At 40.1% G+C, this 19,168-nt stretch overlaps 1 protein-coding gene across 2 annotated transcripts in view; it reads right to left on the reverse strand.

Moving 5' to 3' along the window:
* Window positions 1-466: 466 nt before the first annotated feature.
* The window catches only part of SH2D1B (SH2 domain containing 1B), a 29,755-nt gene continuing 11,053 nt past the window's right edge, over window positions 467-19,168 (reverse strand). The window contains exons 2-4 of one of the 2 annotated variants that reach the window (XM_020875035.2): window positions 10,603-10,666; window positions 8,099-8,264; window positions 467-6,273 (exon numbers count right to left, since the gene is read on the reverse strand). In XM_020875035.2, the coding sequence (XP_020730694.2) occupies window positions 6,236-6,273; window positions 8,099-8,264; window positions 10,603-10,666 (268 nt within the window). In that variant the 3' untranslated portion in view covers window positions 467-6,235. The remainder of the gene's footprint in view (window positions 6,274-8,098; window positions 8,265-10,602; window positions 10,667-19,168) is intronic. The other variant, XM_020875036.2, reaches the window with a different exon arrangement.

Here is a 19,168-nt window from a genome sequence, read left to right on the forward strand (position 1 = left end):
TCACATGGGAAGCCCATTATGAAGCATATAAGACTGCAAAGATTTATTTCTCAAATAAATCTTTGAAAATATTCTTGGAGGAAATACTCCAGTAAGAAAAGACGTGAACTCAGAAGAGTTCCATGTGTTTGTAAGTACATAGGAAGTAAGGATGAATAATTGATTCAGTTAATTTTACTGTTACATAAATGGTGAGGGACTCAAAAGGAGTAGATAATAATAATTCAGATTTTAGATCAGGAAATGAGATGGGATTAACAAAGGTGACAAAATTATAGAGAAAAGCAAAAATACTGGTTCTTAGTAGGCTGTGGATAACCATCACCAAAGAAAATTTTAATAGAGCTTTCGAATCAGTAGGGTTAAAGGAGAAAAAAAAGAAAACAAATATATAGAAAATGGAAAGAATAGAGTAAGATTTTTCTCTTAGCTCAGGTTTCTGTAAGAAAATATTCAATACCATAGGTTGAGTGGGTTAAACAATGCACATTTTACTAGACTTTCTTGCAGGGTAGGAAGTCCGGGGTCAAGGTGCCAGCAGATTCTGTGTCTGGTGAGGATGGCTTCCTGCGGTGCCTACAGCCACCTTCCTGCCATGTCCTCACAAGGCCTTTCCTTGGGGCTTGCAGGTAGAGAGAGCGCTCTGGTGCCTGGTCTTCCTCTTCTTACAAGGGCCCTGAACCTCCCATGAGGCCACCACCTTACCTAAACCCAGTTACTTCCTGAAGGCCCCACCTCCAAATACCATCAAACTGTGGGTCAGAGCTTCAACACGTGGCATCGGGAGGCCAAAAACATTCAGCCCATGACAGTGGCAGAAATAAACTCAAATAGAACAGTTTATAATAAATATAAGGGTATCAAACCTACCAAACAAAAGGACAAAAACTTAAATTGGAAAAATTTACATCCAGTAATATTTGTCTATAGAAGACAGGGTTAACACAAAAGATATGAAAAAACTTAAAAGCAAAGAGATGGAAAATTATATATTGAAAAGTATGAATGAAGAGAAAGTCAAGATAGCAATTTAAGTATAATAAAATATAATTAAAAGCAAAAATTTTGAGAAAAACAGAAACACTTAAAAAAAAATTAAGATAAAATAGTTATTAAAAATATATACACCTAAAAATATAACCTCAAAATAGCTGAACTATGAAGATGTCAATATAATATATGTCAATTATTATAATTAGAAAACTAAACTATTATATATTGGGTTAAAATGAGAGACTTTTCTCTTTGATAGATCAAATAGATGAAAAATAAGAACATCTATAAAAATTTAAAAATATTTGTCTTATATGGTCTATAATCTTGAATACATTGGTGGCATTGGTGAAGATAGCTTTCAAATGGATGGAAAAAACAACTCTTTCCTAACGAAATGTTCACATATACCAGGTCATCAATGAAGCCTCAGAAATCAAGTCAAATTATGTTAAATTTAATACTATATAGTTTGCAATCTATACTCAAGTGAAAGCTAAAGTACATGTTTGAAAAAATTACAAACTACTATTCTCTTCGATTAAAAATACTTTGACCTGAACAGCAATAAAAACCATGCTAAAATTTGTGGGGTACAGGTCAAGTAGTACTATGAGATAAATTCATAGCTTTTAGATGCATTTATTACAAAACAATAAATATTGAAGATAAGCCAGATAAGCTGAAAAATGGTGATAAAAATCAGTGAAATATAGAATACCAATCTAAAAAACAGTAACAAAATTAAAACTAAAAGCTGACTTTAAAAAGACAATTAAGATGCATAAAACTGATTGGTAAAAAGAGTAAGATGCAAATAAAATACATAGTGAAGAAGAAGATATAATGACGGTCACAATGTGTTTTAAAGAATAATAATAATATTAACTATATGCCAACAATTTAGAAAACTTAGACAAAATTTATAAAATTTCTGGAAAAACAAAGAATGCCAAATTTGGCAAGATAATTGAATAAACCATTGAACATTAAAGATACTGTTTTGACCAAAGTGTTTGTTCGGGTGTTTTCCTAAAAACCCTGATGAACTTTTCTGTAACCCAGTATTTAAAGATGTAAAAGATGCCGTATCCTTCAGAGCTTCAAACTCACTCTTGTAAGTGTATTAATGAGCTTTCAAACTACACATAGACTTTTCCTTAAAAAGCTGTTGTAAAAAAATAGAAAAAGATAAAGACTGCTTCACCCACTCTGCATGGTTAGCATAACCACGATTCAACAAACTATGGTTCTGTTTGGTTTACAAGTTTTAATACAAAAATCTTAAATGAAATAACTTACCAAATCCAACAATTTATTAAAAATAATGTAAAATAATCAAGTTAAGCAATACAAGCAGGATATAATGTTAAGAATTTAATGTAATTTACCTTTATGATGGAATGAGGATTAAAGGAATGTGGTAGATATCTCTGTAGATACAGAAGCAAATCACTTAAATTTCAAAACATTTCTGATAAAACTAAAGTAGCCTTCTTAAAGGCTACAACAAACATTGTGCATAAATGGAGAAGATGACTAAGTATTTCTTACAATATGGGAACAACACAAGAATGCTCACATTCTGATTGGTATTTAATGTATACTAGAGGTCCTAGCCAATCAAGTAAACATATAAAATACATTAAGTGTTGAAAGGAAGGAGAACAAAATGCTATCATTTGTAGTTGACAAAATCATTTATATAGAATTTATAGTTTAATTTACAGTAGAATCAACAGATAAACCAGGACATCTAACAAGAGCATAAATAGTTTGCTACTGTCATAGTCTATTAGAAATGTAATAAAATATATGACTTAAAGTTATAACAACTAAAAATAGGAATTAACCTAACAGAATTTACAATACTTCCACATTGAAAATTTATGATTTCATTAAAGAGCAAAAAAGCTGGCATGAATAAATAGAGTAGCATTTTATACATGGGAAAACATCACAAGAATTTCAGTTCTCCCCCAACTGCAAGTTTACTCAAAATTCCAGCAAGATGTTTTGAGAAACTTATTTATTCTAAAATGTCTGTGGAGGAATCAAGGTCCACAAATAGCTAAAATGATTTTTAAAAGTGAGTGCTTATCCTAACAGACAACTACAAAGCCAGAGTATTAGATCAGTTGTGCTATAAAGAAGAAACCATAAACCATAAACTGGAGGAGGGAAAATGGATTACTAAGCAGGAAGAAATCAGAAGACTACTTCAATATATATGGAAAAATACAAAGTTGGATTCTTACCTGTCACCATGGACAAAGGTGAACCCCAGATTCATCCTTTACTCAATAAATATTTATTGAGCATCTACTAGGAGTGAAGGACTTTTCTAACACTGGATATATGCCACTGAAAAAGGCAAAAGTCCCTGCCGTCGTTAAAACCCTTAGCGTAGAAGGTAAAAGTATAAGGCCAGTAGACGCTTGGAGTAGGGAAGAGCTCGTAAAACAGGGATCAAAAATCACAAAGCAAGCAAAAAAGCACTTAATGGGCTTGATTATACCGTAATTAAATCTGAATACACTTTGTGACCCACCCATATAGTCCAGAGGAAGCCTCTTACATGTCCATAAAGAGAGGCTGTTCATTACAGTGTTGTCGTAGTAGCAGGGAGTTGGAACCAAGTTAGATGTCTGCCTCTAGAGAGATGAGAAAACAAAATGTGATGGATGCATGCTGTGGAATGCCATGCATTAGTTAGAGGCACTGGGTTAGATGTACACTCAATAGTAAGGAATAGAACTAATCATAATATCGAGTGAAAAAAAAGTAATAACAATTGGAGCAATAGCACTATATCATGTATGTAAATATAAGAGATATACAGTCTCAACCAAATCTGTACATTCTACGAGAGTGCATACATGTTAAGTAAAGTGAAAAAAAGTGTTAGTTGCTTAGCCGTGTCTGACTCTTTGTGACCCCATGGACTGTAACCCGCCAGGCTCCTATATCCATGGAATTCTCCAGGCGAGAATACTGGAGTGGGTAGCCATTTCCTTCTCCAGGGAGTCTTCCTGATCCAGGGATTGAACCTGGGTCTCCTGCCATTGCAGGCAGATTCTTTACCATCTGAGCCCCCAGGGATGCCTATAGATACAAGGGCATGGTACGGAGCTGGTTCCATCGGAACGGGAATGAGGGATGAAGGGAAGAAAAATGAATGTGTCTTATATGGATGGACAGTGATAATGAGTTAAGAGTTAAATAACGTGATTAATTCAACTCTCCGTAACTAAATCATTTGGACCCCAGAAGGCGGGGGACTGTTTGAATGTAGGATAGCTCCAGTCAGCTCCGAGTTCTTCCGACATTGAGTTCTTCCTACGTTTGGCTAACACTGCCCTCCTGTAAACACCCAGCCACTGGTCTGAGTTCTTCTGTCTGGCATCATACCCAGTGAATCTTCTGTTCACCCTCTTTCATAGAATGGCACTGCCAACATTGAAACAGCTGCTGTAGTTTATTGTCTTCCCCCTTCCAGTCCCACATACTCAGATCTTTCAGCTGTTCTTCATATGACCTGTTCAGGGTCTTCTAAGTTTCAGGGAAATATGCAATGACATCCATAACCACTATTAAATGTGGCTTGCTCGTTTGAGAAATATGGCTGAAATTCCACCAGGGATCAAGCTTCTCGTAAGGTGCTATGCATAGATGCTCAGGAAAAAAGGAAATCACTTCTATGAGAGTTATAATGGAAAGATTTTGAAGTAATAATCATGTTCTACTTGATTTTGAGATGTATAGAGTTCAAACAAATCTTTGCTATCCAGAATGAGTGATCACATTTCATATATATTGATTTATTCAGGAAATTGCCACTGACCATGTTTTCTGTGCCAAGGATTGCTGCAGTCCCAGATAACTGGAACCTGCTTCTTTGTACCATGCAGAATGAATCAAAGACCCAGGCCCGAACCCTGGAGAGCAGGTTTGCTTCTGGTGTCCTTTACTGAACCAACCAGAAGGATGCTGACGTGACTCCTGCAGTTCCCTTCTTCTCTACTATGGTTTGCTGTGACCCAGGAAGTCAGAATGGCTCATGCTTTTGGGGTTCCAACCAAAATGTCTATTCTTGTTTCCCAGAATTCCAAGTTCCTCTTTTTAATAACTTTAAAAGGTAATGTCAGTGGGGTGAAATGAATCACTAAGGTTTGAAGATGGATCAGAGAATGGGCATAGCATGTGGTACATTCCACACTAAGCAGGTCTTTAATTTAAAATTTAGAACTAGCAGAAAAATACAAAGGGCCTTAGAACCAAGGTGACAAACCCTTCGGGAATGGGCTCCTAGTCAGTAATGTCTCTCAATGGGTCACAGTTTTGTGCATCATGCATTTCTGTGCGCTGTGGAGGATTCATGGGGAGACTCAACCACACTTTAAAGCCTAGTCAGAATCAGGAAACACACCTTCAAAATCCCCACGTATGTCACAATGCAGAACCGCATTGCCGCTGTTGAAGTGGTTAGTGCATAAATGAAATGAGGCAGAATCAAAGAGGAAGTGTCTCCAGGGCAACGTTTGGCAGGGATCGAGATCAGAAAGGAGGCGGGTCGCCCAGGCTCGGGGGAGAAGGGTGCATGAGTGAGTCTGGGCTCCCCCCCATCACCAAGACCAGCATGGGCAGGTGCAGAGCCTGTGTGGGCTGTTTTGGGAGTCTGAGGTCCGGTATACAGGTCCATAACTCAGGAGCCCCCCAACGCCACTTGCCTCAACCAGCCTCAGCAGGGAGGCCGGGCTGTTGTCTGCCCTCTGCCCAGCCAATTGTTTTTTAGATGAAGGAACAGAGACCTAGAAAGAGGAAGAGGTTTGTCTGCAGCCACATTGTCATGACTGGAACTCAGGCTCCAAAGTAGACACCAGCGCTGTCTTCTCTCCCCTCTGGTCACCTGGTCGAAAGATGACCAGACGTCAACTGTGTTGTGCTGGTAGCACCTTTAACAAGTCAGAGAATAGGTTCAGGCAGTCGTATTCCAAGAAAGAACAGTGGGAGGGGGAATGGGGTTTTGAAGCCCCTCGTGTTGTATGCATGGGGAGGCAGGGCAAGGGGACTGATTTCTCTGAGGCTGATGAACAAAACATCTTCAGTCACTCAGACCAGGAGAGTCTAAATTGTCCCGTAGAGTTTGGTCTTCCAGACCCCCACCTGCAGGAGAAGCAGGATCACTGGCGAGAGCTGTCACCCATCTCTTCTATAAGTGCTTCATCCAGTCTCCATACCTTCAAGGCAGGACATCCACATAGTCACTGGCATCGTTCTCTGGGGAGACAAGGAGATCAGCCGTGAGGCTCCCCACCCAGGAGTCACCCTGACCAATACCTCTCGCAGGAAAGAAGCCCACTGCCCAGGCACAGGGCGGTCTTGATGCCACATCAGCATCTTCAAGGGCTGGGGTACCACAGGGAGCTCTCCTGGCAAAATAGGGGGCCTGTTTATAAGTCAAGTATCAGTTTCCAGCACCAGACGCCTCCACTCAGCAGCAGAGAACCTGTGCCCTCTGAGCGTGGGAACACCAGAGGCTTGTTCTGAGGTGGCCACGGGGATGGGGCAGAAGATGAGCAGGTCAGAGGAAGTTCCTTCCCCCTCGATGGCTGAGGACTTGGGAGCTCGTCCTGCCAAGGCTGCCTGAGCTTGGACAACTGGTGTGGCGAGACTCTCGCTCAATTCTTGGAATGAACTCCAAAGGGTTCTCCTCTTGGGATTTGTGGTTATTTTACTATCCCTGAGACAAATACCACCGCCGCCCTCAAGCACCCGAGCAGTTCATCAGGGTTTGCTAAGGACTGTAGCACAGGTACGTTCCTAGTTTTCTCCTCTGCCCCCCTTTTGTTCTTTGTATTTTTATTTTTTTCTGTAAGTTATGGTAGAAAATGGCCATGGGACCACATCAGCAGCAACTATAGCAAGCAACTCTGTGACAGGGTACACACGCCTCTGCCTGGGGCAGGGGAACAGAGAAACAATGGGAGAGGAGGGCTGTTTTCTTATAATTAAAAAAAATGTGCCTAGTCTTGGGGAGGCAAGAAGCTTGCTCGGGCAGTCTAAAGGTCAGCATGCCTGTAGGCAGAGTACAGTGGGTGTGGGGTGACTGCAGACTTCTCGGAACCCTCTGTTCCCCACCGTGCTCCCTAGCTAGCACGTTGCTCCCAATGAGTCACCTGCCCACTGAGGACTGAAGTCCTTTGAATGGGGCTCTGACCATGCATCCCACCTTGAGAAAACAGGGTTAAACTGTAAATGTCTCAGGAAGTCTGAGCTAAGTTCCAACTATGTTGTGACTGATACAAGATTCTTTTCTGCGAACAGATTTCAAGGGGTGTACACAAGAGTAGTTGCTTGGGATAGGACCTGGATCCTGTGCACTCAGATTTACTGATCCTCTGCAATCTCATTTCCCACCATGGCTTAATAACTCTTGGGGTGTATCTGAAATAATTAGCCCCTGCTCCCTGCTAAGGCACTCCAGTCGTGTCTGACTCTGTGCCACCCCATGGACTGTTGCCTGCCAGGCTCCTCTGTTCCCGGGATTCTCCAGGCAAGAACACTGGAGTGGGTCATCATGCCTTCCTCCATGGAATCTTACAGATCTGGGGATCAAACCCACATCTCTTACGTCTCCTGCAATGGCAGGCAGGTTCTTTACCACTAGCACCACCGGGGAAGCCCCATTTGTCCACTAACATTACATAAATGAATGCTTAGCAAATATTGAACAAAATGTAACAGGATGAGGCTTGGAGAAGGAAGTTGAAGCAATTTTCTCAGTTGAAAATTCTGCTTTTTGGCCATCTCTTCCCAAATATGTGATTGACACAAGGTCACAGGGTGAGTTTGAAGTCGGCTCACGGAATTCCCAGGAACCCTCTTCCCCCTGGGCTGCCCGAGCACAGAGCGCTCTGTGCATTTGCCACCACCAGAAGCATGAAGGCTCTGCTCCCCAAGATAGAAAATGCTGCTCGCAGGATGAAGTTTTTTAGAGCTAACATCATAGAAAGGAGCAGTTATCTGTATGGATTCTACCCAGTAGGGCAGTAGTAGAAGTGGGACTAAGGCTCTTGTCTGGCCCCCCTAGGAAAGTTTTTACCATAAATACCATCCAACTCTATCTTCGATCTTCTCCATCTCAGGGAGGATCTGGTTCTCTTTATTGGCTTTACAAGGTGAAACACCAGTCCTTGATTTGGCTTTTCAAACTTGGAGATCAGTTCCTTTAGATTTGGAAAGATCTCTCGTTTAACACCTTCCACGGTCTGCAAAAATGCAAGAAGGAGAGCACTCATCACCATGTAACTATGTGTGAGAGGTGACACTTCTCACAACAGTGGTTTTCAGGGCTGCCTCTGAGCCGCGAACTGAAAACATGTGGCTGGCATCTCATGTGTGGGAGCGCACACCACACACAAAACACAGAAACCTTCCCTTTAAAAACAGAGCTCTGGCTTGAGCTACTGCGAGTTAAGACGATTAACAATCAAGGGTCTGGGTATTGAGTGAGTCTGCAGTATTGAGTGAGTTCCCATCCATGGCAATTTGGGGGCAGCTGTTGGAGGTACCCTGTGGAGGCTAACCCCTCTAAGAGCTTATGTGAGTGTGTAAGCGACTAATGCCTGCGGACTTCAATGGGAAATGCAAAATATGCAATTTCTATACTTGATTGTGGTTCAGGGTTAGGAATTGGTGCTGTCCCTGCCTGGTCCTGGGTTCAATCCCTGATCAAGGAATTAAGATCTCCCAAGCCACATAGCCAAAAAAAAAAAAAAAAAAAAAAAACAACCCCACAAAAGCCTACATACTAGAATTCAGAACCTCCGTGAGAGGAAAATAAGACCAAAATGTCTGGATTTAAATTGAAAATGGAAATGTCAGCATGATTCAGGTAAAATTATGAACAGTTGTTTTCTGTTTGCCAGCTATAAGCAAAGTACAACTTCCTAGTCATTTTTTTAAAAAAAATAATGCTTTCACTTTTTTTTTTGATGTGGACCATTTGTAAAGTTTTTATTGGATTTGTTACAATATTGCATCTGTTTTATGTTTTGGCGTTTGGCCATGAAGCATACGGGATTTTAGTCCCTCAACCAGGGGTCACACATGCACTGCCTGCGTTGGAAGGCAATGTCTTAACCACCTGACCTCCTGGGAAGCCCCTCTACTATAATCTTACAGAAATAATTTAAAAACACAAAAGCTTCCTCAGTTCTTATGTAGTTGTGTCTCTTGATGATCACTGTGGTTCTCAGAGGGCCAAGGTGTTGGTCTGCAGAGAGGGGTGGTGATGGGAAAGCTCTGGGACCTGCAGTGTGTCAACCTCAGGCTGAGATGGAAGTCAGCTTCACGAAAGGCTGTTGGGTCAGCCCAAGGCAGCATCTAGCACTGGCCCTAATTTAGAGCTGCTTCTCATGAAACACCCCTGTGTCTGTTACAACAGATGCGGATGCCTCTCTGTTTTGTCCAGACAAGAGACAAAATGGGGTGTTAAGGAATTATCCAGAATTTCCCAAAATATGCACAACAAAGAAAGAAATGTTTTAAAATGAGTTGCTTTAAAAGTTTCAAAAATGTTCTTTAAATTTCCATGTATATCCTTCAGCTGCACCCCAAAGGTTAGCATTTTATTGTATTTGCCTTTCATCCTCTCACTTCCTAAATATACAAATGTACATATATTTATCCTTTTTAAAAAAAAAATATATGAAAGTTACTGACATGACATCCCTTTAACCTAAATACTTCCTACTTCCTAAAAAGCAAGAATATTACATAACCAGACTAAAATGAGGAAGTTAATCTTGATATGATACTGTTTACTAATCTATAGATCTTATTCAAAAGTTTGTCAATTGCCTCAACAATGTCCTTTGTTTCAAAGAATAAATTATATGTGTGTGTGTGTGTGTATCTGGGGATCATTGTATATTCAAATCTCAGATAGTCACAGGGCACATTAGCATATCAAAGATTCTGAGAATTCTTGAAGTAAAAAATCTGCTTAACCATTTTGCAAGTATTTCAGAAAGATTATTTCAGATTATGTACTACTTATGGTAACAATTAAAGATTCAATGACATTCATTATACTCTACTTGCTGCCAGAGAAGTAACTTCGAAAGAAAAAAGGTTTTTTCTGCTCAGCGCTCAGTAAACCAGACACATTAACAAAATCCCCAAAATTGCCAGATAACCGACGCTTCCTTTTGTATTTTCATCCAGGTATGGCACATCCCCCGACTCCCTAACATTCGGAGCTCTCCCCGCTTTCCCTTTGCACCCGGCCTACCGTTTAGTCTTCTGATTTGACAGCAGGCTCACATAGGGTTCAGGTTGGTGTATTTGACCCTGGAGGAACTCTGTGCCTCACATTTTTGAAAACAGCCTTGTTTGTTTTTTTACAAAAAAAAATTGAACCCAACTCTAGTGTGTCCCTATTTCTCTTAAAGGAAGACCAGGTTAACTGCTGATCTGACTCCAGCTCTACACAGTGCTTCCCAATGCAGAATGCCTCCACATGGCCACATCTCAGAGATGTTTTCAGGTTCTTCTCCCCCAGCTTTTGTTGTTTTTGTTACAGGAGTTCTTATATGTCCTTACCTGTATGTTGTAATACCCATGTTTCTCTTTGAAGATTCGGTATGTGTAGACAAAATTTTTGAACCTGTGGAAAGATGACTCTGTGAATCACAATGTTCTTATATGCAAATCCAGGTAACATCTATCACTGTATTTTGTGTGCAATGCCTTTGTCATTCTAGAATCCCAAAAAGAAACTGATCATTTCAGGCTTTCTCATCTGTGGGAATTTGAAAGAGAGGTTTTTTATTCTGATGGAAATCTGGGCTGTAGCAAAGGGAATAAGGAGAGAAAATTTAGAATTTTCATTGTCTTGGTATTTCTCTCTAATTTTTTCACTTAGCACTTACTTGAAACACTATGCAAAATACCATTGAGCCATTCCTGTGTTGTTTATTAATTGAAATGTCATTTATCTCATTACAGACAGTTAATGTAACTAAAATAGAGAAGGTTAGGAATTATGTGCAAGGAAGTGGTGTGTTGGGCTCTTATTCTTCATTGGACCAGGAGCCACTAGATGAGTAATCTATCTAGAATTTAGATAACAGACCCAACTGAACAATTTCCAGAGCGAGAAATAGCATACATTACAATATTTCTTCAATTCCCAGATGCCATCAATTGTAGGATACCATATCAATTTAATAACAGCTTTTGAAGAGAAAAAAATGCATCCCTTAAATGCCTCTCTCAGTTGTTACCTATGTTCTGATTCCCAAGAAATATTAAAATGTAAAAAATGAGGATCAAAAACATTAACATGAGATTCAAATGATCTGATTCATCGCTCCTCACCCCTTCACTTGCACCCACGCCAAGGAATCAGATGACTCATCTTTCAACTGAATTGGGAAGGCAGATAGTTGCTTACAGTTCATTGCCAATTGTCTGGAAGCTTTAACTGACTTCAAATCCCAATCCTTTTTGTGGTGTTTCCTGAGGCCAGAATAAGCTAGTGGGTGTCTCCGAATGACATAAGCAACAAAACCTTTTACATGAAACCTTGTCTATATGTGACATATTAAAGTATTCCACTGCTTGGGAAGAGGTCCCACAAATATCTTTTCACAGATATCTTGTTCAAATCAGGATTCAAACAAGGTTCATACACTGCTTTTGGTTGATCACATGATTTCTTGAAACTCATTTATCATATGGCCTAAATTAAATTCTTAAATAGATGACTGTATTTTTAGTTAATTGTTGTATTATCAGTCTAAGAAAATATTTACTAGAGGAGTTTGAAAGAATAAAACAAAAGGAGGTTCTGTGTTAATTAGTCCAAAAGCCATATATTAACTATCAAGTTAGAAAGACAGACATTGCTCAGATATAGTCTTACTCTTTGCAAAGCACTTTTAATGAAATAATAAACCAAATTGCAGCAAAACTTTAGAAGAAATTGATTTATTGACCTTGTAATACCAATATGCATTTATTTTGAAATGTTTATCCAAAAAAAGCACTGTAAGAGATTACAGAGCATTGAGGTTAGTATCTACTTCATATGGCTGCAATATTATTAGTGTTAGTTGCTCAGTCATGTCCAACTCTTTGCAACCCCATGGACTGTAGCCCACCAGGCTCCTCTGTCCTTGGGATTCTCCAGGAAAGAATACTGGATGTTGCCATTCCTTTATCCAGGGGATCTTCCCAACTCAGGGATCAAACCCAGGTCTCCTGCACATTGCAGGCAGATTCTTTACCATCTGAGCCATCTAGAAAGCCCACAATATTATTGGGTCAACATAAAAACTTGTTTTAATGCCTATTCTAATTATTACTTTATAGATGACATTTATAAAACTTTAAAAAAAGATACATGATTTTTCAGCGTGCATCTACACTTAAGACAGGTAAAAAGACCCTGGTGCCTTCTGCCCCCCTCACCATGGTGACAAGGGAGTCATCTTTATCCTCCAGCACTCACAGGCTTCCCTCCACCCTCACCTGGAATCCATTCAGCTCATCTCATCATGTCCTCTATCCCTGTTGTTAGTCATTGCAGGAATCCCAGTCTCGCATGTTGTCTATCCCCCTGTGTCCTAATCCTGCAAGGCTTTGTGCAGCCTTATTGTTTCCCCTTCTTCCCAGCCATGAAATCCTTCCTGTGTTCTCTAGTGCTCAGGGTCTGCCATCATCAAATTCTCCTCTATCTTCAACCTCTTCTCTGACCATCCCTGTCACCCTCTTGCTCCAAGGACACCTGGACACACTGTCTCTGTCCCAGCCAGTTCAGTTCAGTTGCTCAGTCATGTCTGACTCTTTGCAACCCCATGGACCACAGAACTCCAGGCCTCCCTGTCCATCACCAACTCCCAGAGTTCACCCAAACTCATGTCCATTGAGTCAGTGATGCCATCCAACCATCTCATCCTCTGTCATCCCCTTCTCCTCCTGCCTTCAATCTTTCCCAGCATCAGGGTCTTTTCAAGTGAGTCACCTCTTCGCATCAGGTGGCCAAAGTATTGGAGCTTCAGCTTCAACATCAGTCCTTCCAATGAACACGCAGGACTGATCTCCTTAACGATGGACTGGTTGGATCTCCTTGCAGTCCAAGGGACTCTCAAGAGTCTTCTCCAACACCACAGTTCAAAAGCATCAATTCTTTGGTGCTCAGCTTTCTTTATAGTCCCACTCTCACATCTATACATAACTACTGGAAAAACCATAGCCTTGGCTAGACGGACATTTTTTGGCAAAGTCTCTGTCCCAAGGACCCTGCTTCTCTGGGACTCCACTAAAGGGATGCTGCTGTTACCTGCATAACCTCTCCTTGCAGGCCTGGATGAGAGGCCAGAGGTCTTGCTTCTGTAGCATCTCAGTGTCGTTTCCTGTCTCCAAACTCTAGCTTTGAGTTTCGTGTAGATTATATCACCTACTGCCCAATCGAAAGGTCTCTATTGATGACCACTCCTGAACTCTGGGTTATTGTCTTTCATTTCTCTAGGTTCTAGCTCCTCGCTCACTGTCACTGCCTTCAGTACTATGCCTATCTAAATTGTTGGCAATTTCAATTCACAAGATGACTATTCTTTAACACCCCAATTTCTCCATTCCTTGAACCCACCTCCTCCAATAATCCTGTCTTCCCCTACATTGCCCACTCATTCCCATGCTCATCACTAGGATTGGCTCATAATTTGTGGGGCCCAGAGAAAAAGGAAAATTTAGGGTCCCTGTTTAAAAGTTATTAAGAATTTGGGGATGGTAACAGCAGTACAAGTACTTGGTTGATAACCAAGTACAAGGCTCTCTGAGTCAGGCCCTGTGTGGCTGCATAAGGTTGCATGCCATAAAGCCAGCCTCACTTGTAGCTTTGACCGTATAATTGCCAATAATGGAAACCTTCTCATAACATGAGTTTCATGCATCCCACTCTCTTCGTCTGCTTTCCATCTTCTCTTTCCCTAGTATACAGACCCCAACATTCCTTTGACCCCACAGACCTTCCAGTCCATCAATCCTATCACTTTTCAGGGTTTTCACTCACTTGTCTTCACTCCCTTCTTTACCTGGATTAGACGGCTTGCCCACCATTATAATCACTCTTTTCAACTCCTTTACCATCTTTCGTTTTATTTCCTTAATTAGCAAACCCAGAATCCTGACTGAGTCCAACTCACTACCACTGTATGTGGCTGGTAGACACACAGCCATGTTCATCGTTCTCACTTAAATCAATGACCACAAATCTCAGCTGGACCCGTAATTCCTCCAGGCAGTCATTTATTTTCCTATTCCCCTCAAACAGTGATTCTATACCATTTGCTTTCTTCTTAAACCTTCAACATTTCACTCATAACTGATGACTTCACTGAGAAGATTAAAGCAATCGGGAGAGAATTTCCAAATTCCCATCACCACACATCTGCAGGCATAGATTCTGCCTTTATCACCATGGATGGACTTTGCATGCTGATCTACAAAGCTAATCCTTCCTATTTCCACTGGTTGTCATCCACTTTCATCTATTCAAGGACATAGTTCTAGCAATTTTTTCCCCTCTCTCTGATGTCATTATTATTCTTTGCACAACAGTCAGGGTAGTCCTTTTTAAAAATATGAGTCAGATCATGTCGTTCCTCTGCGTAAAAATATGGTCTAGTCACTTTTGAAAAATAAAACTGGTGTGGTGTGTGTGTGTGTAGTGGGATGCTTCTGTCTTAAGTCTCCTTATAAAGCTATAATTAAAACAGTGAGGAACTAGCTCTGTAGTGGAAAAAACATTAATGGAATAAAACAGCCCAGAAACAGACCCATAAATATGTAAAAACTTGACATATGACTGAGCTGGCATAACAAATCAGTGAGGAGGGGAAGGATTGTTAAATGGTAATGGTAATGTTTTCATGTGGAAACAAATAAAATTGGATTCTTGCTTCACGTTCTAATTGAAGACCCAATTATAAAGAAACAAAGCACTAAACTTAGGAGAAATAAATGTGACCAACTTAATGACCTTGAGTTAAGGAAGGAGTTCTTAAATCACGAAAAGTACCAGTCAAAAGATAAGATCAATAAAACTCACTATATTAAAATTAAAACTTCTATTTATCAAAATATACTATAAGTACACTATATACTTTTGTGATAAAGTCCACAATTTGGGAGAAGATAATGGCAACCCTAATGTAAAACGAAAACATTAATGTACAATAAGAAAATGATAAGTACAATGATCAATAAGCAAATGAAAATTTGCTTCACTAATAATCAGGGAAATAGAAATCAAGCCACATTAGATTGGAGAAGGAAATGGCAACCCACTCCAGTGTTCTTGCCTGGAGAATCCTGGGGATGGAGGAGCCTGGTGGGCTGCCGTCTATGGGGTCGCACAGAGTCGAACACGACTGAAGCGACTTAGCAGCAGCAGCAGCCACATTAGATATCATCTCATACCAAACTGGCAAAGATGTAAGAGTTACTAATTCAAAATATTGGCTGTTATATGGAGCTATACAAAGTTTTATATACTACTAATGGGGGTGTAATTAGATACCAAAGCCTTAGAGAACAATTTGGCAAAACTTAGTAAAGTTGAACTGTGTACAGACCATGAGCCCAAGTGTCTACTCATTCACATTGGCACTGTTGAAATTGACAATGCCAGTATTTTATTACTTATAAAGCAAAGATCAGTGAAACTATGTATTTGTTATATTTAAGTATACTTTAAAAGTCATAAGTATATTACAAAGTACAAATAAAAGTATAAATTAGTGAAAATGTATATTTTCTAATATAAACTATTATCAGATTAAATTAATCAAAATACAGTAATCAAAAAATAACACTCCATAAAACTTTAAAATTATAATTAACAATAAAAATTTAAAATAAAAATAGCTTTTTAGTGCAATTTTGAGATTAAAGGGAAAAAATGAAGGGATGAAGGGAGGAAGAAGAAGGAATGTAGAAAGAAGGGGTATCAGTGGTGTCATCCTTGAATTCTGAGGGGTTTTGGTGCAAGTTTTTCCATCTGTCAGAACTCTGTTTACACTAGTTGAGGGATGCTAAAGATGTAAGAATAAGCTAGGAAAATCTTCTCTGATGGTTTGTTCATCTTCAAACAAACATCTCTTGTTCTGCAACTTGGAAAAAATCTTTTATGAACATTTGACTCTTTGTAGTAGTTAATATCTCTTTACGGAAACCAAGCTACAGAGTTTGTTATTTAAGCCTTTAGTAATCTCAGCAGTTAGCTTTCTAGATTCCAGAAAATTACCACTGCTCTGAAACAGCCTTTGTCCAAACACAAAGCAAAACAAAGAGATAAAAAGTTCCCACCACTGAATATGTATTATTTTTGCCGGCAACCTCACTCCTTTTATCCCTTTTGAAGTCCACTATTTTGTGGTAAAGGCTATGTTTTAATTCTCTAGTAATTTTCTTTTAAGGAGGATTTACTTTTTTCAATATTTATGAAAAAGACTTTTCAAAAAACAGATCTAAAGTGAATACAGTCTTAACATATGTGTCCTTGACTTTCCCCCTGTTCCTTTAAGAGGATAGGGTGACTTCAGGCTGATTCTCTTGGGGAGAGGAGTGATGGGTAGATGGGGTTTACCTGGTGTGTGTATATTCCTGTCTTACCAGGTCTCAAATCTTATAAAACTGTGATAATCAATATCACAATACTGTCACATCTAAAAGACCACTATAACCAGCCACAGGACACCTCTGCCATCCAGGCACTGTTCAAAGACCTGGCGGAGCAAGGCAGCTGCGCTGTCTGGGCACCTAGTGCTTCAGGTCAGGTATCCTGGGGTTCATCAGTAGGAAAGGGGAACTTTTGAAAATACACATTTATCACACACTGAATTTTAATTATCCACTTCCTCTTCTGTAATTTGGGGCTTCCCTGGTGGTTGTGGTAAAGAATTCACCTACAGTGCAGGTCTGATTCCTTGGTCAGGAAGGTCCTCTGGAGAAGCAAAGGGCAACCGCTCCAGTATACTTGCTGGAGAAACCCGTGGACAGAGGAGCCTGGCAGGCTACAATCCATGGGGTCCCAAAGAGTCAGACATGACTTAGTATCTCAACAACATCTTTAATTCACACTCAGATCAGAATAGTGTCTGCTTTGTTCATTCTAGTGCATTACCTGTCTCATAGCATATTCTCACTATTTGTTGGGTTGCATTGAATTATCTTAATAAGAAATGTGCCAAACACATATGGAAAATCTAACCAATAAAATACTTCACAGAACAAAAGGAGGTGGAATGTTTTTGAACTGAAATACTATTGTAAAAATATAAACACTTACCAAATTATATTTTAATCTGTAGTCCTAGCTTCAACCTGCCCCTGAACTCCAGATTCAATTTTTTCCAACTATTTAACATCTTCTCTTGGATGTCTGTTAGGCACTTCAAATTTAATACATCCAGTACCAGTATATATATGTGTGCGTGCTGGATATTTTCCATATCTCCAGATCCTCTTTCTAATTTTCCCCACTCTGCTCTGTGCTCTGACCTCTATGGGCTCCCTTACTCTCAGACTTCTGATTGGTTTAGTCAGTGGGAGACATGTGTACGAAGAGTACATGTGGAAATAGATAAAAAGATGTTAAACCAAAAAGGAGAAAATAGAACGTTTGTAGGCTGAATTCATCAATAAAGGCACACTCACCCAGGATTTGAAATTAGTATATTAGCTCATGTACCTGGGAGTGACATAAACATTTTGCTAGACTGGTAAATTAAAGCATAGATTTAATAATGGCTCACATTCCATAGAGATTAAAATGCTAAAATTTCCTTGGCATTCTACAGAGAAAGGAATCTAAAAACTCAGAAAGATGAGAATGTCATGATAAATGTATTTATGCAAGCTATTTAGTTATTCCTTTCCCCCATTTATGTGACTTAACTATGCTTAGTCACTGTCATGTCCGACTCTTTGCCACCCCATGGACTGTCACCTGCCAGGCTCCTCTGTCCTTGGGCAAGAATACTGGAGTGGGTTGCCATGCCCTCCTCCAGGGGATCTTCCCAGCCCAGGTCTCCCGCATTGCAGGTGGGTTCTTTATGCTCTGAGTCACCAGGTAAGCCCCTTAGGGGACTTAATGATGCCCTAAAAAATAATTGCGAGGAGAGTACCAGCATCTTTGGAAAAACTCTGGCTTTGTGCTGTAAGCTAGGGTTGACATTGAGGAATTCTGCAATGGAACTGGGTTCCCTGATTTCACTGGAAATAACGGGGTGCACTGAAACAATGAGGTTAGGTATTGGTGTTCCATGAGAGACAAAGAGAGCCAGTTATCAAAAACCACAGAGATGTAACAGTATAAGAAACAACTTACTGGACATTTGTGGTGATATTTAATTGATTCACTGGATTGCAAAGCAGAGAATGATAATAGACAGTCAAAAGTTCTGTTGGATATAAAGTAAACAGAGAACTTCTAGGGCTGGTGGAAGAACCCTGACTTGAGTCACAGAATAGGGATTCTTGGGTGACTTCTTCAATTTATAGATTTAATCCAGTCCACAGTCTCAGATCCCTTTCATTGAAAGGAACGTTGGGTTTCTGGGCTCCTTTAAGAAGGAATGTGACAACACTTCAAGCCTTTCCCAGAAAAACCTACAGGGGGACTGTGTACTGGAAAAAGGAAAAGTGCTCATGTTTTTGAGGGTTATTTGATAGTGACTCTGAACTGACACTAATCCTCAGAGACCCAAATGTTCCCCTGATCCGGCAATTCAGAATGAGAACTCCTGAGGTCAGGTGATATAATAAATTTTGACCTGAGTCCATTTTGAGTGGGTTCAGTGGGACCACAGGACCATCCTATGGTTATTCCTCCAGTTCCAGAATGTACTTAAATACTTCATTGTTGTTCAGTCACTAGGTCATGTCTGACTCTTTGCGATCCCATGGACTGCAGCATGCCAGGCTTCCCTGTCCTTCACTATCTCCTGGAGTTTGCTCAGACTCATGTCCATTGAGCCCGTGATGTCATCCAACCATCTTGAGGTGTTTATGGTGGCTCAGACAGTAAGGAATTTGTCTGCAATGCAGGAGAACTGGGTTTGAGCCCTGGGTTGGGAAGATCCCTGGAGAAGGGAATGGC

The sequence above is a fragment of the Odocoileus virginianus genome, chromosome 5 (genome assembly GCF_023699985.2).
Source record: "Odocoileus virginianus isolate 20LAN1187 ecotype Illinois chromosome 5, Ovbor_1.2, whole genome shotgun sequence".
Taxonomy (NCBI): domain Eukaryota; kingdom Metazoa; phylum Chordata; class Mammalia; order Artiodactyla; family Cervidae; genus Odocoileus; species Odocoileus virginianus.